General features: G+C 32.7%; 1 protein-coding gene across 2 annotated transcripts; it reads right to left on the bottom strand.

The window, feature by feature from the left end:
- Positions 1 to 398: 398 nt before the first annotated feature.
- Positions 399 to 27,539, bottom strand: LOC127728383 (probable N-acetylgalactosaminyltransferase 9). 2 transcript variants are annotated; one of them, XM_052235732.1, is made up of 11 exons: positions 27,180 to 27,539; positions 24,711 to 24,877; positions 23,329 to 23,506; positions 22,462 to 22,665; positions 15,193 to 15,310; positions 11,562 to 11,649; positions 9,244 to 9,341; positions 6,182 to 6,316; positions 4,180 to 4,287; positions 2,020 to 2,145; positions 399 to 1,135 (listed from the first exon to the last, which is right to left on the bottom strand). In XM_052235732.1, exons 1-11 carry the CDS (start codon positions 27,509 to 27,511, stop codon positions 995 to 997), a joined length of 1,695 nt encoding a protein of 564 aa, XP_052091692.1. In that variant the 5' UTR covers positions 27,512 to 27,539; the 3' UTR covers positions 399 to 994. The 2 variants fall into 2 exon arrangements, with proteins under 2 accessions (XP_052091692.1, XP_052091693.1); XM_052235733.1 differs by lacking the exon at positions 22,462 to 22,665 and adding an exon at positions 16,399 to 16,599.

Raw genomic sequence — 27,539 nt, 5'->3', positions numbered from 1 at the left:
GACATGTGGTCAAGCACATGTTACAAAATTATCTGACAAAAGCCAGAATTTATGTTCAAAATGGATTTAGATGTATTTTGCGTTAAATTATTCAAGAGGAGGTACATTCAGTTTGAATTACATTTCTGATTCTGTGAACACTAGAAATTTATCAAAATTATATTTCGTGATTCTATGAACACTGGAGTTTTATCAGAATTCTCCCAACGTACTGCACTTGTATTTATAAATAAATGCAAACCATTTGAACTGTCAGGGCATATAATTCACATAAAAAAGGAAGACCATGAATTAAGACAACATATTAATAAGAAATAGTTCATTATATTAAGAAAATACTAAATTTTCTTTTCTGCAAAATTGTAATTGCATAACTTCCTGTCTAAAAAAATTGCATAACTTCCTGTCTAAAAAAATTTAAATTATCCGATTGTATATGGTTTTGATAAAATTTCCGTGAATATTCCTATCAAATTTGCGGAAATAATCTTATATTGGATATTTGATTACAAGATAAAATTTACACTAAACATATAACAAAAAAGAATTGTGGTAGTAATGAAGTGAATCTTTTAGATCGTACAGATTCAACATCAAGTCACATGGAATGAAAAATATTGTATATTGACAACAAATTTTAAATATTAAAATTTTCATTAAAGGAGAGGGTTTGGTGTTTTGAAATAATATTACAATAGCCGATATATTTGTTTAGCCAATATCCGATTAGGTGGAGTCTACTGTATAAGATTAATTTACACAAAACATTCACATTATTTTACAAAACTTTAAAAAATTTGTAAATAAAAATGGCTTGGATTGACTCTAAAATCGTATTGTTAATGTACATGAATTTACACGAATATACACTAATACTCAAAACCCCCTCATAAATCACAGATATAAATCTAGCATTACATAGTCTACACCTTTACTGTATGATTCCCTGAAAGCATATATAACAAATTCCAACAATTAAGTGTACCATGGTCAATCATAAATTGAGATAATGTTCAAATGTCCAAATTTGTGAGTCTTTACCATTACATGGGTTGACCACAACAGTTCCACCCGACTTCACTCCTGCCACATCTAAACATTTCCCTGACTCCTTGTGCTTTATCGTTCCCTTTTCCTGTTAAAATAGAAACATATATACATTTTATAAACATATTTCATAGACCCACTGTTTTGACTGGAACATATTCTCTCAATATACACATTATGGTTAAATCTCAACTTAATTCAACACTCTTTCCAAGCCTTTTATATCATCAAATGTGTGCACATGTGCCCCTGTCTAATATTTTTTCTGTTTCAATCCAGTTATTTACAAACAGAATACAGCTATAACTAAATTAATTTATTTACTTAAAAACTTTCAAATGTTCAATAAAATGTTATATCTTCTTCAAAAAATATATAGGTAGGTCAAAATCAAAATTAATGACAGTGACAAATAATTTACAAGCTTTTATCTTCACAGCCCCTAATCTGTAAGGGCCTCGATGGCCGAGTGGTCTATTTAGTCGAACTACTATATCACTAGCCAATCAACACCGAGGTTGTGAGTTTGAATCCAGTATGTGGCTGGTGCACTTGACTCCTATCTTAATTGACTAGGATTGTAAGTTTTCCTACCGAAGGTTGGTGGTTCTCTCCAGGGACTCTCTCTGGCTTCCTCCATCAATAAAAAGTGACTGCAACCAAATGGCACAATAGTGTTGAAAGTCGTGTTAAACATCAATCAATCATTCCACAAATCTAATCTGTTACACTCCCCATTGACCTCAGTATATTGTTATTTACCACATCCATTATGAGGGAGATATTTTTTAACATTTTTTGTGATCGTTCAAAAAGCAAAAACAAATCCCTATGAGGAATTACTCTACTAATGGACCATTTTTATATTTCACCCATTATAGCCTTCTCATGGTTTATAATTACCAACATATATGAAGAACTTTTCTCTGCAGATCTGTATTCCCTTTATGATCACAAATATAATCAGCTTACCTTGTCATGGACCCATTTATGACTTTTTGCTCCATTACAGTTTTCTAATGGTACATTATTACCAGAATGGTGTACTAGACAACCTTCCTCTCTACGTAGTTCATTATCAATGCTTATAGAAAATACCTGGAAATATTAATTGTCCTAATATGATGCAAAAGCATTAGAATATAAACTGTTAACACAGAGATATGTCTTGCCTATTTGTTATTTTGATAATGCAAATGTTGAAATTAAAATAGCAATACTTTAACATGTAAGTTATGCAAATATTCAAAGTCAATGAACCATGACTGAAGGTACAGGGCTAAACAATCTCAATGGAAATGAGATGTGCAAATGCTAATACAACTGCTAACCAAATACCATTGACTTTTCATAAGTCGTTCCCTTTAAACAAACCTAAACACAAACATTAACTTGTAAACTATGTAAAAGTTTCAAAGTCAATGAACCATAATTAGGGGGTGGGGTTATATAATCTCCATGGAAATGAAACTTGCAAATGCCAATATATTTGCATACCGAATATCATTCGCTTAACATTAGTGGTTCATCTTAAACTGACCTTATCACAAACTAATACATGTAAACTAAGTAAAAGTTTCAAAGTCAATAGACCATGACTGAGGGGTATGGACCAAATATTCTCCATGGAAATAAGATGTGCTAATGCTTATACAACTGCATACCAATTATCATTGACCTACCACTAACAGTTCCCCTTAAACTGACCTAATCACAAACATACATGAAAACTAAGCAAAAGTTTCAAAGTCAATAGACCATGAATGAGGGGGCGGGGCCAAATAATCTCCATGGTAATGAGATGTGCCAATGCTAATAAAACTGCATACCAAATATCATTGACCTACCACTAGTGGTTCCCCATAAACTGACCTAATCACAAACTAATACATGTAAACTAAGCAAAGTTTCAAAGTCAATAGACCTTGACTGAGGGGGCGGGGCCAAATAATCTCCATTGTAATGAGATGTGCCAATGCTAATACAACTGCAGACCAAATATCACTGACCTACCACTAGTGGTTCACCATGAACTAGACCTAATCACAAACTAATACATTGTTTACGCTGCTGCCGCCGTCAACGACGCCAGAAACAGCATACCTATGTCTCACTTTTTGACTCCTTCAAGGCGAGACAATAAACTATTAACTCCATGTACTTACAATGATAAATTTCTAGCTTTTTTGTTATCGTTAAATTATGATTTTATTTTTTTTTTTTTTCAAATTATTCAATCGTGCATTGGTAACTAACAGCTGTTATTATAAATTTTGTCACAAAATGAAAATATCAACAAAAGCAGATGTTTCTCTGGTACTTTTTGATATAAAGTAGGCTCCAGGTGAGTCAGTTGGCTAAACTTTAAAGCCAAAAGTGACTATCAAATGGGGTCCATGTATCAAAATGTTCTATGTAAGAATAGAGAATAACAAAAGCATTGACAAATGAGCTGATGATAAGGGTCTAGTACATGCAAGGAACATGGCATTCTCCTATTTACAGTTTGTGATTTTCCTGGACAGATGAGAGCACAAAAGACTGCTTCTTTTTACATCCTACACAATAATAACAGGTCCAAGGACATGCGTTGTCTACTGTGTTCTCATGTTATTTAAACTAATTTTTTATATTATCAAATTTTCTATTGGAAGTAAAAGTGACAACTATATTTGATTGAGGTTGAAATGTCCAAACCATGCTTTTAGAAGGAAAAATAATAAACAAAATTTTCTCTCTCATGTTTCCAAAAATACATTATTATTTTTATAAACTTAAAATCATTCAGATTAAGCTTGGTTACAATAAACATTTGTAACTACTGTGAAAACTGAAAGTTTTATATGCATTAATAATTTTCAAATGAAAACCTGTAACCTGGTAATCGGACTTGCAAAAGGTTAAAAAAAGGTCATTACAAAGCCTAGATTAGCTAGATAGAACTTGGCATTATAATCAAGAAGCTATAATCTGTCGTTCCGTGTGAAACAAAGAGATAAAAAAACAATATACATGCTCTCATTTGATTGAAAGAAAATTATTTAACTTAGTTCTTATAAGAGATTGAAACATAATTAAAATGTTAAATTTCTCTTAATGTAAATTTCATTGCCATATTAACATCTAATATACCTCATTAGCACTTGCACCATTCTGACAACTAAATAAACCCATATCAAATGTTATCTTCTCATCTTTCTGTAACGTGTCTAAACATAAGTTAGTGGCTGGATTCCGTACCTGGAAACATTACAAAAATATATTTGAAGTCAAAAATTTATTTCATTAATTGATCATTATGAACTAATTTATTGTTTCAACATTTTATCTAGATGCAAATCCCAATATGAGAATATTTTTTTTTATATATAACAGCAATAAATATATTTTGACACCTTTTCTGTATATGAGCTTTGTAATTCTTTTTAAATACCATTGTCAGTAACCAAAGTAATTTTTTTACCCTATTGTGTGAATATAAAATCTAATTAAATTTGTGCATGCATTTGTCTTTACAAGCGTAAGTGAAACTCTTACTACAATGTAGATTTTCAATTGGATAAAAGGTGAATACGATTTCACTGATGTAACCAGGACATGCTCTTTATATCTATTTATATTTTTAAAATTCAGATAAACAGCTGCAAGTTTGCTTTTGAAGATGAAAATAAGAGAACCTAATGATTATAGAAATGATCAAATACTGTTAACTCAGAAATTTTTGCGAAGTTTTTATTTGGCCTCACCAAAAAAAATAATTATTCAGATTTTTCAGATGAAAATAAAGGGACAGCGAGCGAAAATTTCTTTTCTTATATTTTTTAATGAATGTAATAGAGCAAAATTTTTGTTTAGGTGTCTGATATTGATATTTACAATATAAGCAGCATAACTAGGATTCTAAAGTATCCTTGTTTGTCATCTGACCCTAGCCCTGAATCCTAAAACAAACCCTAACCATAAACAGAACTCTAGGCCAGTGGTCGCGTTAACGCAAAATTATGAGTTTCTCACACAGAATTTAAAAAAAATACGCAACATAATTGAGGTCATCCAATCAAAAGGACTAGATTCGAATACACAATTTTTAAGTTTATTTACCAATGGAATACATATCTACAGGTTATAAACACAGTGACTTTCTTCTTAACCGCGGATAACAAGGATGATATTTTGCATCAGAAGATGACTGACAAGAATTTTTAAACAAGTTCTTAACAAGGTTAACCTACAAAATTGTTCTTTTGAGTGACAGTATATACTTGATCAACAATGTGTACTTAAAATCTATCACGCATGTTTTTGTGTCCATTACGCAATTTTTTTGGTGGTCTGCGTTTTTTTCACACAAAAAAAATATTCTATCACAAACCGCTGCTCTAGGCTACTCTGAAGTACAGGGCCCTGCACAGTAAAAGAAGGCAAAGATATCCAGTGAACATGTTCAAAATAGAACAACATCTTTTATTGAGTCAGGTAAATTACTCCACATATCAACAATGACTCTGTTTCCCTACTTCCCGTTTGACACTGAACATTGAACCTCAACTTTCGACTATGTCTCATCGTTTCTGGTGACCATTTTCTAACAACAAACCATTGGTATCTGTGGTCAGCATACGAAGTATAGTGTTTGGCTTCAGGACTTTTGAATTTCGCTTAACAAAATCGATATTGTCAATAAAACTCAGTATATTGAGTCGAAATGGTACGCAGTCAACTAAAAAAAAATGAATTTGGATTCAAACTACAAATGTTCTTGTAAAAATAAAATCGGAAAACATGAAGGGAAAAATAAATTCCAAACAATAAAAAACCAAATCGGAAAATTCGGAGCAGTGATTCTGACAAACAAGACTTTTATTTGGTGTGGCCTTATTGTGGATAATGCTTTTGGTGAGTATCACAATAATAAGAACCTCACATTCTGAAATTTAACACATATATTTGTATAGAGATACTCCTGTGATCACTATAATTATTCCAACATTTTGATCTGTCATGTCAAAATCACCATTATAAATGCAAACAATAATTTCTGAATTTACAGAGTAAATGCTAAATTGACAACTTCACTTATAAAAACTGCAACTTTTATTGGTCAAATTGAAATTAGCAAATGTATGTGACTTACCATACCCCAGGCATACACATTTTCATCTGGTATGAACTTTTCTGGATACACATTTTCCAGAAACCATCTAAAACTTTTACATTTTAAGTTTTCTCTTAATTCTTTTCTTCCAGATATATCTCCATAATCCTGGCCCTGTAATTACAAGTACATTATATTGCATTCATTTCAAAGTATTAAGATATCTGTTGAATAAATCATTTTCAGGGAAGCTTTATCTTTCTCCTAGGTGCCTGTACAAGTTTGGTCTAAGTAGTTCATCTACAGTTAAAACTAGCCTGTCAACACTGAGAATGTGAGTTCAAACACTGCTTATGGCAGGTGCGTTTGACTTGAATCTTAATTGACTAGGATAGCAAGTTTACTGCTGAAAGTTAATATTTTCTCTGGGTACTTCAGCTTCCTCCATCAATAAAAATTGGAAACCATGATATAGCAAAGAGTGCTGAAAGTGGCAATGAGAACTAACAATCAATAGATTATCCATGTGGACCATATATAAAAGATTAGGATAAAAACAAGTTCAACGATCACTAATGATACCCTGCTTTAAGTATTTGGTTAACAAAAAGTTGAATAAATGTGGATAGTGTCCACATGTGGACACAGATGATGCCCGCGCTTGCATATCATATTGTTGTAAAGGGACATAACTGAAGAACGGTAAAAGTGACACCCAAATTTGAACTTGATCTGAGTTTTGTGGTAATAAGCATTGTGTGTAAGTCTCATAACATTTGGTTGAGGCTAACTAAAGTAGAGAACAGAAACTAAAAATTCAGCAATTTTTCTATTTGTAAACACGCATGACTCTAGAACAGTTGTGTATAAGTTTTATAACATTTGGTTGAGACAAACTAAAGTTAGAGATCGGAAACGAAAAATTCAGCAATTTTTATGTTTATAAAGGGACATAACTCAATAATGGTAAAAGTGTCGCCACCAAATTTCGTACTTAATCTGTATTATGTAGTAATAAGCATTGTGTATAAGTTTCATAACATTTGGTTGAGGCAAACTAAAGTTAGAAAACAGAAACAAAAAATTTGTACTTGATCTTAGTTTTGTGGAAATGAATATTGTGTATAGGTTTCATAATGTTTGGTTGGGGCAAACTTAAGTTAGAGAACGGAAACTAAAAATTTTGCAATCTTTTGAGTTATAAAGGGGCATAACTCTAGAACGGTTAAAGTGACACCACCAAAATTCAAACATGATCTGTGTTTTGTGGTATTAAGCATTGTGTATAAGTTTCATAACATTTGGTTGAGGCAAACTTAAGTTAGAGAACAGAAACTAAAAATTTTGCAATTTTTCCATTTATAAAGGAGCATAACTCTAGAACGGTTAAAGTGACGCCACCAAAATTCAAACTTAATCTGTGTTTTGTGGTAATAACCATTGTGTATAAGCTTCATAATATTTGGTTGAGGCAAACTCAAGTTAGAGAGCGTAAACCAATTTAGGGACGTATGGATGGACGTACATACGTACGTACAGACGTACAAGGGTAAAACTTAATGCCCCCACCACTATGGCGGGGGCATAAAAACTATGATTGTGAAAATGCATCACACAGTACAGCATGTTCATTTCAATGTTTGCACTAAATTTTAGGTTCTCTGATTTGCAGTTCCTGAGATAAACGTAAAGAAATTTTCATGAACTGGCAATTAAATGTGTAAGAATAATTAAGAATTCCATTAACAGGAAGTTGATAAGCCATGAATGTGAGAATGCATCACACAGTTAAACATTTCTTCACGAAGCCTTATAAAAAATGCAGAAACCTCTGATTTGTAAAGCACAAGAAGAATTGGAAGGAAATTTCATGGAACGGAGGGACAGATATTGGTAAAACCAAATACCCCTCTTTCCCAGCAGGGGTATAATTAGATTTTGAGAGGAATTTCCTAAATTTGTGAATGATAGTAGCTCTAAAGCATATTCCTGTTAAATCATTAGAAAAATAAACTGCTTCGCTAAGCGCAGCTGGATACGCCCGCAGAGGTCCAACCCTGAACAGTTGGGGCAAAAATGGACACAATATTCAAGCTTGATACAGGTCTGAATTTGGATTGTAATCAAATATTTGACATATTAAAGGTTTCTGAATAAATGTAGTCAAAGAACTTGAAATTGGTTATATGAATTGAATTTATATTCAATTAAAGATTTCTTGCTGTTGTGCAATACACTGTGCTGTTGCGCAATACTAAGTAAATCTGTTGTCAGACTATAAACAAATAAAGTTCAATTTCTTCTCAATGTCATATTTGAAATTTATGAAAATCTATAGGGAGATTACATCAATAGCTATAAATAATTCACGAAAGTTTCATGAGAACTGATGAAAGCATTTTTGAGTTATTGTCGAAAAACTGGAAAATCCCCCCCCTTTTTTAATGAATAAAACCCTATAACTCAGAAATGTAAAATCTAAAATTTATAAAATTCTAAAGGGACCTTACATCAACAGATATAAACAATTCACCAAAGTTTCATGAGAACTGCTGAAAGCATTTTTTAGTTATTGTCTGAAAACTGGAAAATCCCCCTTTTTTTTTAATAATACCCTGTAACTTGGAAATGTAAAATCTAAAATTCATAAAAATCAAAAGGGAGCTCATGTCAATAGATATGAACAATTCACCAAAATTTCTTGCAAGTTGGTGAAAGCATTCTTGAGTTATTGTTGGAAAACTGGAAAATCCCCCCCTTTTTTAATGAATAAAACCCCAAAACTCGGAAACGGTAAATCTGAAATTTATAAAAAATGAAAGGGAGCTCACGTCAATAGATATAAACAATTCAATAAATTTCATGCATATTGGTTAAAGCGTTTATGAGTTAATGTCCGACATGTTGACGACAGACGGACGGACAGACAGTCAACAGTATACCATAATACGTCCCGTAAACGGGCGTATAATTAAAAGCAAGGCCATAAATCAAAGTGTTGCCTGGTGATCACAAAAAACTACAAGTTCTCTCCCTTTCTATAGCCACACAACATTTGTTTTTTCTAAATGGCCTTAAATATTGCATACTGTGTAACTTACTAAGAGATCTTTCCTGTGCATATAAAATAATCTTTTATACTCATCCATCCACACTTCTGCCAACCTCATGGAATTTATGCCATGTGTATCTTTATTTCCTGAAATTAAAAGCCAACATATAAAGTTTGATTTATGTCATTTCTATATTCACAATCTGAATCACCAATTTAAATGAACCGAACATTTTTCTGCTAACTGTTTGCATAAGACTGTTGATTGCTTCAAAAGTATGACTTACTCATGATTGCAGCACAATTTACTGTTTAGAGCATTTTCAAGGAATGTTTCCTTCATTGAAAACTTCAGGCAAATTATTGAAACAAAATATATTTCATTTGTACTTATATTAATTTCTGCACAAAATTACATAAATACCTATAGTATCAAATTACACCATGACCAATATACAATGCATAATTATGACGTCACATACCTGATGCCATCACCCTGTACTTCAGGGATTCTAATTTTGTACACTTTGAACTTAAGACGCTGGTCTAATCATTGAAACATGTCGACCAATTAAAGTTGCAGTTTACTTAAGTGTTGGTGACAATTAAGCAGTATTTAGTTATTGAAATGTTCATTAGGGTAAGATATGTACATCTTAACAGAAAATGATGTTGGTCTATATATAAGGGTATGTTGTCTGAAAAAAAAAAATATTTGACACAGCACAGGTTTCTGACACAGAATGAATGTGGTCTAAGAACTTAAAAATTTTTAATTTACCTATTCAAACCATATCATTATTTGCTTTTATATATAAATCAGAAATAACCAATTTAAAATGGAAAATTTTAAAGCAAAAAAAAGGAAAATAAAAATCCCCCCCCAAATTTTTTGAACTCCCTTATGATTCTTCACCCCCATACTCAATCCCAGCCTTCCCTTTGTGGTATGGTACCTGCAGTACAATTTCAGAGAGATCCATACACTTGAACACAAGTTATTGTCTGGAAACTGGGAAAATGCTTGTTTTTTGGCCCCAAATTCCTAAATGTTTAGGGCAATTACCCCCAAACTCAAACCCAGCTTTCCCTTTGTGATATGGAACCTTGTAGTACAATTTCATAAAGATCAATACACTTACACACAAGTTATTGTCCTGAAACTAGAAAAATGCTTGTTTTTTGCCCCTTTTTTGGCCCCTAATTCCTAAAATTTTGAAGCAATTACCTCCAAAATCCATCCCAGCCTTCATTTTGTGGTATGATACCTTGCAGTACAATGTGTCTTTGGACGATGACGATGACGACAACGACGACGCCGGACAACGACGCCAACATCATACCAATATACGACCACAAAAAAATTTTTGCGGTCGTATAAAAACAAGAGTGCACTGACTGTAATGTCTTGCCTGCTTTACTGACCGTTGAGTTTATGTTGAAAGTGTTAAAGATAAAGGTTTAACTGCAAGTATCACATAATTTAACATTTTTAAAGATCCATGACAATGAGGTCAAGGTCAGATAAATCCTGTCATACAGACATGTACACCTTAGAATTATTGCATACACCAACTAAAGTTGACCTATTGCTTAAGGTAATTGAAAAACAGACCAAATCACAAAAAATTAACATTAACCAAAGAACCATGAAAATGAGTCACGGTCAGATGAAACCTACCAGACTGACATGTGCCTCTTGCAATCATTCCATACACCACATATAGTTGACCTACTGTTTATAGTATCTGAGAAACTGACCTAATCATGTAACTTTAACCTTGATCACTGATCCATGAAATGAGGTCGAGGTCAGGTGAATCCTTTCTGATGGACATGTAGACATTACAAGGAACCCATATACCAAATATAGTTATCCTTTTACTCAAAATAAGTGAGAAATTCACGTGACAAAAAAAACTATAATATTTTTTCAAGCAATGCTGAACCATGAAAATAAGGTCAAGGACAATGGACATATGACAGACAGCAACTTCGAAACATGAGGCATCTGCATATGAAGTATGAAGCTTCCAGGTCTTCTACCTTCTGAAACATAAAGCTTTATACAAATAGTTTACATCGCTGCCAGATAGTAATCCCTATGTCTTGCATACTGCAACATTTGTCGCAGGTGAAACAACAAATTAGTGTAAACATATTTTATTAATTAAATTCAAGTTAAATAATGTACACAATTTGGCATTTACATATTAATACAATTGAATGATTAATAGGATCCGGAAACAAGCTGTTAACTTATATCAATCCGTTTCCTAGAAACAACAAATTAAGTCAATCATTTCATATAAATTCATTACCAATAGTATTTCTCATAATCAGTATGCTACATTTGTAGTACTTTACCTGGAAATGTGTAAGGGTGACTAGATCTAAATATATGACCAACTCTGGAACAAGGTATAAACTCTAATTTTCCACCACACATCCATGTCTGCAAAGACAAGAATGTAGATCATATATGTATTTGTTTAAACATAAAAACATAACTGAATCCTTAAATGTCTACCTTTATTCTGATACCAACACAAAAACAGTATCCACAGAAAAATTAAAACTAGGTCTGAATTTTTTTATTACACTGAAATACATATGCATTATATACTAAGCTACTAAAAAGTGAAAAATAAGCATCTCAACTTGTACGATTCGCTCATGTATGTAATAACATATTAGATTTTAGCGAAAGATATCTATGTATTACTGAAAAATTATTACACCAGGGTTTTCATTATCACAAACTAGTCAAAAAATTTACTAAATTTTATCATCAGTACAAGGACATCATTCGTAAATATAAATCAACATGCAGACATCTTATACGTTCATGTATTTCACATCCAATCTTTTATGGTAATATTCTTTACAAAGCACAAAAATGTCAGCATTCACCTCTAAAGCTAACTAGAGGCTCTCAAGAGCCTGTGTCGCTCACCTGTATTTACTGATGCTTTGGAAATCATGTAAAATAAGGTTAAAATCATAATTAATAGTAATAGATATTAGATATTATAATGATATCTAAGATAATAACAAAAAACTGCAAAATTTTTGTAAAATTACTAACTCAGGGGCAGCAACCCAACAACAGGTTGTCGGATTCGTCTGAAAATTTCAGGGCAGATAAATCTAAATCTGAAGAACATTTTTGCCACCTGTCAGATTTGCTCTAAATGCTTTAGTTTCAGAGATATAAACCAAAAACTGCATTTTTCCCCTATGTTCTATTTTTAACCAAGTCGGCCATGATGGTTGGAAGGCGGGGTCCTCGGACAAATTTTTAAAACTGGATACCCTAATAATGATTATGGCCAAGTATGGTTAAATTTGTCTCAGTAGTTTCAGAGAAGAAGATTTTTGTAAAAGATTACAAAAATTTACAAAAAATTGTTAAAAATTGACTATTAAGGGCAATAACTCCTAAAGGGGTCGACTGACAATTTTGGTCATGACAACTTATTTGTAGATCTTACTTTGCTGAACATTATTGCTGTTTACAGTTTATCTCTATCTACAAAAATATTCAAGATAATAACCAAAAACTGCAAAATTTCCTTAAAATTACCAATTCAGGGGCAGCAACCCAACAACAGGTTGTCAGATTTGTCTGAAAATTTCAGGGCAGATAGATCTTGACCTGATAATCAGTTTTACCCTATGTCAGATTTACTCTAAATGCTTTGGTTTCAGAGATATAAGCCAAAATCTACATTTTACCTCTATGTTCTATTTATAGCCATGGCGGCCATCTTGGTTGATTGGTGGGGTCATCGGACACATTTTTTAAACTATATACCCTAATGATGATTGTGGTCAAGTTTGGTTAAATTTGGCCCAGTGGTTTCAGAGGAGAAGATTTTGGTAAAAAGCTAACGACGACGGACAACGGACGCCAAGTGATGAGAAACCTTTAAACAGACTTATCAAGAAGGGATATAGTTATGATACTTGATTCACTTGTCATGCTTGTAGGGTCTTTGCCTCGGAAATAAACACATTTATTCTAAAACCAGTTGTTGGCATGATACGGGTTATGTTCTTCTCATATATTTTATGATGGTATGATACTAAACCCCTAACGGGTGGGATTGTGCTTGATATTCATATGATGAAGACATAATCTTTCAATCAATTTAATTGAGGTCTGGAGCTGGCATGTCAGTAACAGCTAGTAGTCCTTTGTTAATTTATGTATCATTGTCATTTTGTTTAGTTTCTTTTGTTACCTATTCTGACATCTGACTCGAGCTTCTTTTAAACTGAGTTTTACTGTGCGTATTGCTGTGTGTTTGTTTTTTCTACATTGGCTAGAGGTATAGGGGGAGGGTTGAGATCTCAAAAACATGTTTAACCCAGCTGCATTTTTGCGCCTGTCCCAAGTCAGGAGCCTCTGGCCTTTGTTAGTCTTGTATGATTTTTAATTTTAGTTTCTTTTATATATTTCGGAGCTTAGTATGACGTCCATTATTACTGAATTAGTATAAATTTTTGTTTAGGAGCCAGCTGAAGTACGCCTCTTGGTGTGGGATTTTCTCGCTGTATTGAAGACCCATTGGTGGCCTTCGGCTGTTTTCTACTCTTTGGTCGGGTTGTTGTCTCTTTGACACATTCCCCATTTCCATTCTCAATTTTATCTGGTGGAAATCAGTTAATTTTGAAGGGTAATTATATTTTTGAACCAACCTTTTTTGCTTAAATCTGTTAATCAAAAGAAAAGATTCTTAATTTTTTCACATGTTTTCTGCAGTAATGATGACCAAAAACAAAGACCTCTTTGTTTTATTTTCTTTTTGGACACTAATATAAGATATGATTTCCATTCTAAATTTTAACTTTCATTTAAAAATTTTGTATAAGAGTACATTTGTACTTGGTTTTCTGAGTACAAGCAAACATGTTTTTTTTTTAGAATTTTCTAATTTTTTTGGTCAAATTTTGTATAAGGGTACTTGGTTTTGTGAGTACAAGCAAACATGATTTTTTTTCAAAATTTTCTGATTTTTTTGGTCAAATTTTTTTATTTTCAGAAATAGTGATAGCAACATTTGATAATGTATTGGCCAAAAATTAAATCATGGTTTGGTAAAAAGCAGTACACAAGATATCCTTTTGTCAAGTTTTTTTTAGTAATGGAGAAGGGTCATGTTTGAAGGCAGTTGGATAATTAGCAACAATTCTGTAAGATCATAAATGTATTGTAAAAGTAATTCATACTTTTCTTAGACTATGGGCTATTTACATTTTGACATGTAACATGTATAATATAGCACTCCTGGTGGAGGTTTCCTCCCTGAGGTTATCACCAGTCAAGTAGTCAGTACTTCTGTGTTGACATGAAATATCATTGATATGGTCATAATTATAAATTAACAGTTTAAAAACTTTGAATTTTTCGAAATACTTAGGATTTTCTACCCCAGGAATAGATTACCTTAGCTGTATTTGGCAAAACCTTTCGGAATTTTGGGTCCTAAATGTTCTTCAACTTTGTACTTTATTTGGCATTTTTAACTTTTTTTATTCAGACATCACTGATGAGTCTTTTGTACACAGGTGTCTGGCGAACAAAATTTTAATCCTGGTATCTATGATGAGAGTATGTTCACTATAGAATGTCTCGGAAATATTTTTGTAGACCTTGATACATCTTTTGTGTATACTTTTGTTTTTTGGTTTTTGTTTACATGTACCATATATGTACTAATTTCAAATTTTTATATCATTAAATTAAGAATTTTACCTTAAAATTATAATCATGCGAACAAGTTAATCACTTCTTATTAAATTCAATGAATCATGATGAAAAGAAATACAAAAATGTTCCATAAGAGTTAACTGTGAGTAATTTGGTATGACACAAGTCAAACTACCCCTAAAATAAGTCATAAATTTTGAACAAAATGAGCCATAAACCTCAGCATCATCATATAATCAAATATAAAAGATTGCCACATATCTATATATTTCACATACTTACTCTAAATGAAATTTCTAAATTTTCTCCTCCCCACACATCCATACCAGGATCATAGGATCCAAGCTCAAAGAAATATTTCCTGTCAGCAGCAAACAGTCCTCCAGCCATTGTAGGAGATCTGATTATAGGAAAAAAGACTTGATATTTGTTATCATTTACATTCATGACATAAGGCCAAGAAAAAATCTATTTTCAACTCCATGTTTGTGTTTGTGTTTCAATCTTATATATTTTCTGTTTGGTTCCTTTATCTTCCATATATGTGGATAAAACTATTTATTGTTCCTTGCTTTAATGACTAAATTCATTGGAGATTGGAGTTCAGCATTGGCACTCATTATAACATTAACCATGCTTACAATATATGGATGAATTATAAAGTACATTTTCATAGTTATAATGGCCAATAAAATCAGTAGGCTTCTTGCAGGAAGATGGTACTTACATTTATCAAAATATTAGAAAAAAATGATATATTCAGTGTGATTTATAATTTTGATGTTGTTGTGCACATAAAATTGTAGAAGTACCAAATGAAGTATTTTCAAACAGGAAGTGACTGCACAGGTCAGATCTGAAATTGCTTACACGGTACAACTCAAAACTGTCAAGTTACAGATCAAATATCAAATCATTCTTTATTACAGAAGCTGAAAAATTAGTGATTTTGTGTATGATTTATACATTTTATTTTCCATTTTATTATTATTCTACAATATAGCAAACAAATTAAAAAATATAATTTTACAATAATTCCGATCCATGAAGATTCTAATGTGTAACATAATATTATGATTTAAACATCAATTTCATTTGTGGAATTTTTTTTCTTGTATTGCTTTGTACTAAAACAGTGATATTAAAATAAATAAGAGAAGCATATTTGTATCTGTAATATATTAAATATAAATATTTTATCTACTGTATGCAACAATATATAATTATACAGAGGAGAAAACAATTAACTGTCCAATGATTATCATCATACAATATCAAGATTAAATAATTCAAGAGGCATACTAGATGAATGAAAAGTTTTGCAAAATCACATACAGATTGCCCATTTGTATTAACAAAAGCAATGATTTTGAAAAAAAAACCAACCACATATGAAATTAGAGGTTTCAACACATAAAAAAAGTATATTATTAATAAAATATTTCTGTTTTATCAGTGTTCATACTGACAATTAACACTGACAGTTACCGTACAGGATCTGTGTATTGCCTGGAAGTTTTATCTCGTTCTGGGACATCTCGCCATGTAAAATGCATACTCCACGTAAACCCCCCAACCTGGTACCCGCCATTTTTAGAATACTCCAATGTATCATCCAACACAGCATCCACAATGGGACACAGGACATTTCGTCTGTCCTCCTTTATCCTGGCTAATAAAGGCTCAAGCCTATAGAAAGACAGCAACAAAAGAAAAGTTTCTACCAATGAAAGTCTAATCATGCGCAAGTTAATATATGTTCAATTGACTTGTGTCATTTTCAATGAAGATTTTATCTATTTTCTTCAAGCATTGTCAAGTGTTGGTCAATTTATTGTTAATTATCCTAAATCTACCATTGATTCATCATTATTTGCTTGCTACCAATTTTTGTGGATTTTGTTGGTAAGGTAAACCATAAATTAACATGGTCATGAAGTATTAATTTTATACAGACTTGATTGCAGAACTTTTCAAATCCATGAAATCAAATATCCACAATATACATTTGTTCCTCAATCCACAAACATTTGGACCATGAAAAATAACTGAATCAACAGTATGTAAAGGATTTGTATACTTAATTATTTGAAAGAATCACATAGTCCATAGGAAAACAAAATGAGAAAAGTCAACTGTCTATATATACTTTTAAAACTACATGCATACCTTGACACTAATGTTTTAAAGTAACTTGCACCTTTTTTGATATTCACATCAATTTTTTTTTAGATGTAGATTGACATAACATGCATGATAAAAGGATTAGGAAACATTCTCCAAACCATTTTCATCCATGTAAAAAGCATAAAAGTGTTAGAGCCACTCCCAAAAATTCTTTTATGATAAAGGTATATGAAGTCTTGAAAAGACGAGTAGATCCTTTATAGAAGTTCTTACTAAAATAAGTGTTTAAGTGATTTTGTGAAAGCCTGCTACCCTCAAGTATATGAAATTAAGGTTTTGGTTGCTTCAAACCAAAGACTTATTACAATCAACTGGTACATTTAATTTACTGCTTCAACCTGAAGCATACAGCATTACAGAATACAAAAAAGACTATAAGCAACCCAAGAATACAATGAATACAGTTATGACATCTAAATAGGAACATATCGTTTTCAAAAGACAGGTTTCTGTATCCTGTGTCAAGTTTTGAGTTGTCCCATGTCCCACATCCAGAGAAGTTGTGAATAAAATTAACAAAGACTACCAAATATCTGCCATAACCATCACATTCCTTAAAGAAAAAGAACAAAGACATTCACTACTGACCTACATAATCTGGAATAGACACAACATTAACTCAAGTCTTGGAAAAGACACATCAACTGAAAAAATCAATTTTTTGAGTAATTACTCTTCCCTATTTTTTTTTGTAATTATACATAAAAAGAATGACAGGAATGAACAAAAAATTGGACAGCACAACATACCACACCACAACAACAAATATGAGCGAGAAAAAAAACAGACATACAAACATCATGGAACAACACATGGAACAAAATACCTGACTTGGTACAAGCACAAATTGTATCAGGGTTTTTTGTGAGCACCCCCCCCCCCCCCCTCCAAAAAAAAAAATTGTTTTGCCTTTCTAGTCCATACCATATGTATTGAAAGAAAAACATGCTATAAGAAATCTGGACAGTTCAGCTACCAACAGGATGATCACTAACTGAATAAGGAAATACCGGTAAAAGACAGCACATATTTGGGAAAGCATGGCCAAAATGTGCTTGCTACAACATGATGCTAGCTTACAGCGTTTGGTTGATGTTCTTGCTTTTAAACATTTACAGAGGATGATTGGTTGTTTGCTTCTTGCTTAACGTCCAGTGGCAAATGTTTCATGCATGTTTATGGCCAGAACAAATTAACAATAAATACAGTAGGTAGGTCCTGTAAAAGATGCCATCTGGGATAAAAGTTGTGAAAATTTGGAATGCCACTGGACAATGAGGATATATTGGATATATAGGGACAAAATTTTGCCTTGTAATAGGCCACCTACGAACCCCTTAAAGAGTTGTTACAAGGGTTATTAACATGTAGAGAGCATGGCACTCTTTCTACACGAGGCATCAGATTTAAGGTCCCCATTTTGACCAGAGATGGCTTCGTACTTGTATATCCTGCACAACCAAATGGACACCTCACTTTGGCAAGGGTTTTGCTGCCGGTCGGAAGAAGATCTGTAGTAACCATATTTCTATTCCCCTATTACCCTTGGGGGCATTTATAGAGGAGTTTAATAGGCCAAACAAAGATGTTTTGGCTTAAACATTACCTGCATATAGGACATCTATACAGACCAACAATGTTTAATGATCAGGGATATAAAAGGATGCCTTAAACTTCTTTAGACAAGAAATATATAGCAAGTAACAATAAAATTGCATGTAAAGACAAATCAATCATACCTCAAGATGTCTTTCCTTAACAGGTTATATGTAATGATTTATGCATATGCATTCTAAACTACATGTATTTTGTTTTTCAGATAATAATTTTCATGAATGTTCCTAGGCAGCAAGAAACATCAAATTCAAATATTCAATGACATATTAAGTCACTAAATAAGGAGAAAACTTATATGGAGGCTACAGCTAAAAATGCATAGGGCTATTCATAAATTAGCAATGCCTGTTTATCTTTCATTATTTATTGGGTTTTTACACATGATATTTGGTATGAAGGATCTTTTGACAAACTTGTTATTTGATCTTCTATAGACATGATAGATGACTATAGACAACTGTGGTAGAGTTCATCAACCTTACAGAGAAGATGTTTTAGGTGATGGATGTATAGCAGAAGGGCATTTGATGTGAACACTTAGAGATAGCAATCACTCACTTGACTAGAATGGCCAAAGGAGTTCTATTGCTAACACCAAACAAACATAAAAAAATTTAAAATAGGTTCTGTTGAATCAAAAGAATGTTCCTGTTAGTATATATTTTGTCAAATATTTAACAGGCAAAACTAGCTAAATTGTTGACGTTCATCCAAATACTACAACTTCACCCAATCAAGGATTTTATATATGCTCAGTTTCCAATATAAACAATGCACTAGGTAAGTGTTCCCCTCTAGTATTGTCATTTGTATCTTGATAGTCTATTAGTGTAATGGCCAGTAGATTTTCTGATTCCAAATTATTTTACATTAAGCAGCATTACCTGCTAATTAGTTTTAACATTGGACAGTTGTTCATCCTTGAATTTGACAGGTTTTTCTCTCCTAATGAAATAGGAACAGGATATCTTTCATGTCAAATTTCACATTTTCTTCTTTCACAAGATATTTGACAAGGGAATTTCTTTTTCATTTTGGTTGCTGGTAAACCATGAAAATGACCAAGAGAAATACTGAAATGAATGAACTAAGTTTATGTTCCACTTGTTGACCTTGAAATAAACTAGGAAGTTATTGACAAAAAGGGGAATCCTCTACAATGCTCTGATTATATATGCACCCAAGGGATGAAAATGCTTATAAATAGATCAGTAAAATTCAAGTCACTGACTAAGCATATATGGGGACTAGTACTGCCATCTTAGATAAGACAAAATAACAATGTTTTAGGAAAATATTTATACAATGTACACAGGTTATGATTAAAATGTAGAAGTTGGATATATATAGGCAAATAAAATAGAACTGAAATAACTAAAAATCTAATACTATGTAAGACTACTGACCAACAAAGCAGTTCAGAGATGCATCACGAATGAAATAAAACGGGAATAAAACCCTATGAAAAACTCTTCACAAAACTGCACCACATCATGCTTGAATCACTTAAGATTAATTTTTCGGTGAACCTTAATTATATATATATATAATGGGCCTACTAATTGTTATAAGTGGAAACCACTATAATTTGTAATGTAAAAGGTAGAACTTTTATTTCAATCATATCTCTGGATGTCTTTCCTAAACAGGGGGAGGGGGTAGGCTCCCGAGAATCAGGATCTAGAGCCTTCATAGAGGATTTTATTTTGAAATAAATATGGCTATAATTTACCATGATTACATTTTTTGGTTTTTAAGATGGTCTCTGTTGGGTAAGGACAAGCTGGGTGTGCCCATCTCTGAAATTGTAAGATTGGTTTGATGAATTTTGATAAATCACATGTTCTTTAAACTTGTCTTGTATAATTTCCAACCATATCATTGGGAACATTGATCCTCTTTACATCACTGATTACAACATTTATTCACTCTCAATAGTTTACTTTTTAAATTGTGAGGTAAAATTTTGAATATGTAACTGTAGTGGTGGATAAATATCTTATCAACAGGGTGGTATTGGTACAGGCAGAAATATACACAATACAAACACAGCATTAAATTATCCTGCCTGACAAAGAAAGCCATTTTGTAAAACTGACAATGTGATTGAGGTATCTAATACACAAAATATGTGGAATTAAACTAGTGGTAGTAATTACAAGAGTGCACACGCTGAAATGTCTCGCCTTCTTTACTAATCATTGATATTATGTTGATAGTCCTAAATATAAAGCTTTATTACAACTGTCACATAAACTTAACATTAACCAAGTAAACTAAACATTGACCAATGAACCATGAAAATGAGGTCAAGGTCAGATGAACCATGCTAGGCAGGCATGTACAGCTAACAATTCTTCCATACAACAAATATAGTTGACCTATTGCTTATAGTTTAAGAAAAACAGACGAAAACACAAAAACTTAACACTGAGCAATGAACCTTGAAAATGAGGTCAAGGTCAAATAAAACCTGCGTGACTGACATATAGATCATAAAATATTTCCATACACCAAATATAGTTGAACTATTGCATATAGTATTAGAAAAAAAGACCAAAACTCAAAACTTAACTTTGACCACTGAACCATGAAAATGAGGTCAAGGTAAGATGACACCTGCCAGCTAGACATGTACACCTTACAATCATTCCATACACCAAATATAGCTGACCTATTGCATGCAGTATTAGAAAAAAAGACCAAAACTCAAAAACTTAACTTTGACCACTGAACCATGAAAATGAGGTCAAGGTCAGATGACAACTGCCAGCTAGACATGTACACCTTACAATCATTCCATACACCAAATATAGTAGACCTATTGCATACAGTATAAGAAAAACAGACCAAAACACAAAAACTTAACTATAACCACTGAACCATGAAAATGAGGTCAAGGTCAGATGACACCTGCCAGTTGGACATGTACACCTTACAGTCCTTCCATACACCGAATATACTAGACCTATTGCTTATAGTATCTGAGATATGGACTTGACCACGAAAACTTAACCTTGTTCACTGATCCATGAAATGAGGTCGAGGTCAAGTGAAAACTGTCTGACGGGCATGAGGACCTTGCAAGGTACGCACATACCAAATATAGTTATCCTATTACTTATAATAAGAGAGAATTTAACATTACAAAAAATCTGAACTTTTTTTTCAAGTAGTCACTGAACCATGAAAATGAGGTCAAGGACATTGGACATGTGACTGACTGAAACTTCGTAACATGAGGCATCCATATACAAAGTATGAAGCATCCAGGTCTTCCATCTTCTAAAATATAAAGCTTTTAAGAAGTTAGCTAACGCCGCCGCCGCCGCCGCCGCCGCCGCCGCCGCCGGATCGCTATCCCTATGTCGAGCTTTCTGCGACAAAAGTCGCAGGCTCGACAAAAATCATGAAAATGTAAGATCAATCTACAATCAAATCGAAATAAACTGATTGAGCTGAGAGAAAATATTTATATGCTTGTAAATTGAAACAGCAGGTGATCCTTTCTCCATTATTAATCCCATCTGTTAAGAACTCGATAGTTGAGCAGGGTATGCTATCATGTTTCAAGGATTAAGACAGTACATGCAAGAAAATCAATTAAATATGATTATTTTCAATAGAGCTGCTTTGAAATGTGTGCAATACCAGATCCTGTACATGTAACACATATATATATATATACATACAACCAAAACTTTTGATTAAAATGTATTTGTTACAAAATGGTTCCAGACTGGTTACCTAATGGGATCAACTGAAGACTTCCTCCTGTTCTTTTCATGGCTAGGTATAGGACGCCATGAGAAGTGTAAACTCCACCAGAAACCTCCGACACTAGAACTTCCAGTTCCACCATAACTTAATGACATTTTATCAATGTTATCTATACTGGGACATAGGACAACCCTTCTATCTTCTTTTATTCTGGCAAGGAGTGGCTCTAACCTATACATGCACAGTTGTTTTGTATTATTTAATCAGCTTCAAATATTGAAATGATAAATGTTTGGTTTTATTTGACAAGCAATTGCAATCTTAAATATGATATATATCAGAACAATAAAGTTCACATTTGTATCTACACAGAAACATGTTTGTCATTATCATTAATACAGTAAAATTGCACTGAATAAATCATACTGTATACTATTTCCACTAAAGTTCTTTATTTTTTTAACATGATTTTATGATACATGTAATAAAATTAACAGATGTCACAGAATCATGTGTCAATCTAGTTTTTATCTAAAAAATCATTGATATTTTATACTTGATGTCAGGTTTAAAAGAAATCTATAATATATTATAGCTAAATCAATATTGTTTCTACATTTGTACCTAGAGAAGTTGAATATATTTGTACATATTGCATAACAATGTGGTAGTAATTGCTTCAACAAAATTCATAGGTTTGATCCAATGAATTATTGTATTGAATTCTTATCATGCTTATATTTACATAAATATTGTATGTTTGGAAAGCTGGGAAAGGGCTATGAAAAGCCAGGTGTATTGCAGTTCTTTAAATTTCCCTTCACATCTCAATTAATCAAAATTTAAATCTCAAAAGGAGACTGTCATGACTGTATGATAAATAAAATTCCATACCACATCTCTGAAGCTTCACAATGAGAGTCTAGAAATATTATAACATCTCCAGTAGCTGCCTTGGCTCCTGCCAGACGGGCTCTTATCAACCCACTTCTTTGTTTGGTCCTGACAATTTTTACAACACCATCAGGCCAGGTTTTAGCAACATACTCTTTTAACTTGTCTCCTAATTCAGCTGAAAAATTCATTGTTTTTTATCAAAGTTATATTGTAGGTCAATATAAAAGTGATTGATATTCATATTTACACAAAGATGTTGTTAAATGATATTGGATACCCTGCATTTATCATGCTTTTCAATAACATATGATCAAATCGCTGAAAGACCCCCTCCTAAATTATTGAAAACAAGTGAAACTGCGAGCTAATGCTCACTGATGATACCCCCAGCCCAAATATTTGACGGTAAACAGGAAGTTGTTGAGTGATGAATCTGAAAACGCATCACACAGTATAGCTGACTTATATAAACACTGAAACCAAATTTCAGAAATTCTTGTAATGTATTTCCTGAGAAAAATGTGACGAAAATTTTCAACTTGGATGTGTTGTGTAAAATGATGTAAGTGTTCGGTAAACAGGAAGTTGTTGCGTGATCAATCTGAAAACGCATCACACAGTATAGCCGACTTATAGAAACCCCGAAACCAAATTTCAGAAATCCTTGTATTGTAGTTCCTGAGAAAAATGCGACGAAAAATGTTCATGGGACGGACTGACGGATGAATGGACAGACTGATGAATGGACAGACTGAGGTAAAACAGTATACCCCCACTTTTTTAAAGCGGGGGTATAATTATCATTCTGCATTGACAATATCTTGGTTAAAATTAGATACACCCTTTCAGCCTAATGCCCTCAAGGTGTATGAAATACATATAAAAAACATACAGACTGACATACTACAATGTACTATAGAGTATGAAAAACATATACAATTCATTTTAGATTACAAATATATTTTTTCCTGTTGATGTTGATAAATTTACAATAAATTTTTTTTTTTCACAGTGCAGACATATATTTTGTTAATGTGAACATGATATGCTAAAGTTAGGTTTGTCTTTTGTCTGAAATTCACTACGTCATGCATGATCATGAGCAACCACTACTCTTATATGCAAGAATGTCAACAATGAAATACATGAAATATTAGCCTATTGAAGGCAAGGTACATTTGTAAGTGTGGTTCAAATTAGCCAGATGTGTACATGTACCTTTGAAATTTCAGTTTAGGAGAAAGAATGGTTTCAAATTTATAATGATTATTGCAATTAATTAAAACCAGAATTGTTATGGCCAAAGCATATCATATGGCTACTGAAGAGAACAGAAGTGGTTGTCATGATTTGATGCAAAATTAAATTAATGTACATACGTCTATCACTAAAATCATCCAATAAAATAACTTCATGAAGATATTCTGGTGGCGATCTGTTAACAACACTGTGAGCTGTCCTCAACAATGGAGACCATGCTTCATTATGAAATATGATTATCACACTAGCTGTAGGTAATTCTTTAGGATACCTTATATTTTTGCACCTAAAATGAATTATAGAATTTTTTTTTTAAAGTTAAAACAATGTGATCTAACTCTCTGTAAAAACATGTATGTATATGTACATGTATAACACACATATATATATACATTAAATATGCATAATATTTGCAATTGAATATTACTGGACTTCTCAGTAATATGGTTAAAGTGGCTACCTACATTTGTTCTTGCTGTGATGGTCATCTCTGAATACACATATACATAGGTGGGGTTCGTGTTGCTCAGTCTTTAGTTTTCTATGTTGTGTTTTGTGTACTGTTGTTTGTCTTTTGGTCTTTTTCTTTTTTTGCCATGGCGTTTATTTTCAACATGAGTTGGAATTAATGTCCCTTTGGTATCTTTCACCTCTCTTTTAAATATATCTAGGGGGAGTGAGCACTCAAATGCAATGGTTGTCTTTTGTTGCTGTTTGCCATTTTTTATATTTTTTATTTATTGTTTTTAGCAAAAATCAGACAGTCTGGTTTTCTCTTTTGAATTGTTTCACATTTTGTCATGCCTGTGCATTTTAGACTTTAGAGATAACTTTACAATACAAAGTATGTGTTTTGCTCATAATTGCATTGTTGAATGCTATAACCTAAAAGCATTCATGTTATTGTTGTTTATACATGTATTCTTATCCTTTGGTCTCTGGTAGATATGTATATACATGCACATGTAGTTGTCTCATTGGTAATCATACCACATCTCCTAACTTTATATTGCTGGTGTTTTATCAAATGTCCCAGAAACACTTCTTTGAAGCAGTTTGTGGATGTTGCCTGATGAACATGTTAAAACATTAATTAAATGGAATATACAGAAAGATGTTTTACATGTAGTGTCAATCATCTCAACCACTTATATTTAGTTCAGTGAAAATTCACCACCAAGACGTGTTTAAAACTGAATGATCAATCACCTTATATTCATATAATATTTGAATTAAAGTACAAGGTGTTATCTATGAACATGGTATCTAGCTATAGTCAAAATAATCTTTAAAATGTACAATGAATGTTGTTTTCAAAGGCTATTTCATCATTTTTTTTGCTTGATGCAAAACAAAAAGCTGGCCAGAATTTATTTTTTAAAAAGCTGTACAAGACATATTTTTTTTTCCTTATGTACATACATGTATATGCATCATCATGTACATGTACATGTACATAATACATTGACATAAACATTGTAGGAATGTTTGTTTTTGTTGCATTGTATATATTGATTTTTTGGGGAAAGCTTTACTCTCTGGCCAGGTAGAAAGACCAGCATTTGCCTGACAGGGAAATTATTGTCTTCTCTCAAATTTTGCCTTGGAATCTAGAATTTAGTGGAAAATATAACATGAAAATAATTGTGTTGAATAACAAAATAAACTGTTATATAAAAGCAAATATCTGAATATTGGGGCGGGAGCTCGAGGAGTAAACCAGCTATTATAGTTGTCTCCTATCATGCCTATGCTTAGCTAACTTTTTACATGTACATTTGTACATGTAGATAATTTTTATTGTTGTAGCTAGGTTGTTTTTCATTTACTATATATTAGGATTTTGATAGAACACATGTAGAACTAAGCCTTCAATCCCAACTTAGAACTGGCTTCACAGAACTAAACTACTACAAGAAACGAGTTGGCCAAACCATCGCCATGGTCATGCAGCTGTGCAGCACCCGAAACACCTCACCACTTTCTCTTGGAGTGTCCTTGTTATGAGAATGAACTAGAAAATATGTTCCATTAAATATCAAAGAGGTTGGGATTCGAAACCTGAATTAAGCTACCATATTAACCAGACTAGAAGGCAAAAACATCAAAGACGAAAGTCAAACTGCTAACATTGGCAAATTATATCGACAGAACTGGCACATACTAACGTGACTAGGAGGCAAAAACATCAATGACGAAAGCCAAACTACATGAACTAACAGCGGCAAATTATATCGACAGAACTGGCACATATGAACCTGCAGTTCCTCAATCCCAATCTTAACCAGTGTATACCCTTTAAATAGCACAGAGAGAACAATATGTTGACCATGAATCGTGAGAGAGTAAACCTGTACATTCGAGACAATTTGTACCAACTGGCCATGGCCTTAAGATCATGAAGATTGAGGATTAAGGAAGTGGTGGAGTTACATGTATGTACGAAACTTTTTGACAACAGCAATGTGCTGTATAAAGTGTTAGTACAAAGCCTAAGATGGGCATATTTATAGGACAGCATCATACACACACACATATGATGTACAAAAACTAGATCAAGTTTCAGGCTGAAAAAAGTAGTAACCTACCCAGCATCCCTCGTATCAGGTACAGACCGTTGTAATGATATTTTATCACTAGCAATGATATTGAAAGCTTCTTTTTTATACAGTTTTTCTCCAAGAGCTTTTTCTTCTCCTTCTAAAATCACAGCTTTTCCTCTTTCACCAGGGCCTGTCCTTTTACTCTCAGACGTCTTGTAGTCCAAGTAGCGTTTCTTCCTAAACGCCAACAATTCGTCATTTCTGATATGTGAAAATTTATCATTATGGAAAAAGAGATATATTCCTACAGTCAATACTGATAACAGTGCTAAATATTTCCATGGGATCCGATATCTTCTCAAGGAACGTGGCAACATTTTCACCGGAAAGAAGTGTCCATGTTTA

This window comes from Mytilus californianus, unplaced genomic scaffold (genome assembly GCF_021869535.1).
Source record: "Mytilus californianus isolate M0D057914Y unplaced genomic scaffold, xbMytCali1.0.p SCAF_2, whole genome shotgun sequence".
Lineage (NCBI taxonomy): Eukaryota > Metazoa > Mollusca > Bivalvia > Mytilida > Mytilidae > Mytilus > Mytilus californianus.
This window is presented reverse-complemented; position numbering and strand designations above follow the sequence as displayed.

What these genes read in the sequence shown, in the direction of transcription:
- LOC127728383 (XM_052235732.1), bottom strand. Translation starts at nt 27,511, where the DNA reads ATGTTGCCACGTTCCTTGAGAAGATATCGGATCCCATGGAAATATTTA. An exon ending in TGCACAGGAAAGATCTCTTA is followed by an intron (nt 6,317 to 9,243) that starts GTAAGTTACACA and finishes TTGTAATTACAG; the next exon opens with GGCCAGGATTATGGAGATAT. An exon ending in ATGTGTATGCCTGGGGTATG is followed by an intron (nt 4,288 to 6,181) that starts GTAAGTCACATA and finishes TAATGTTTCCAG; the next exon opens with GTACGGAATCCAGCCACTAA.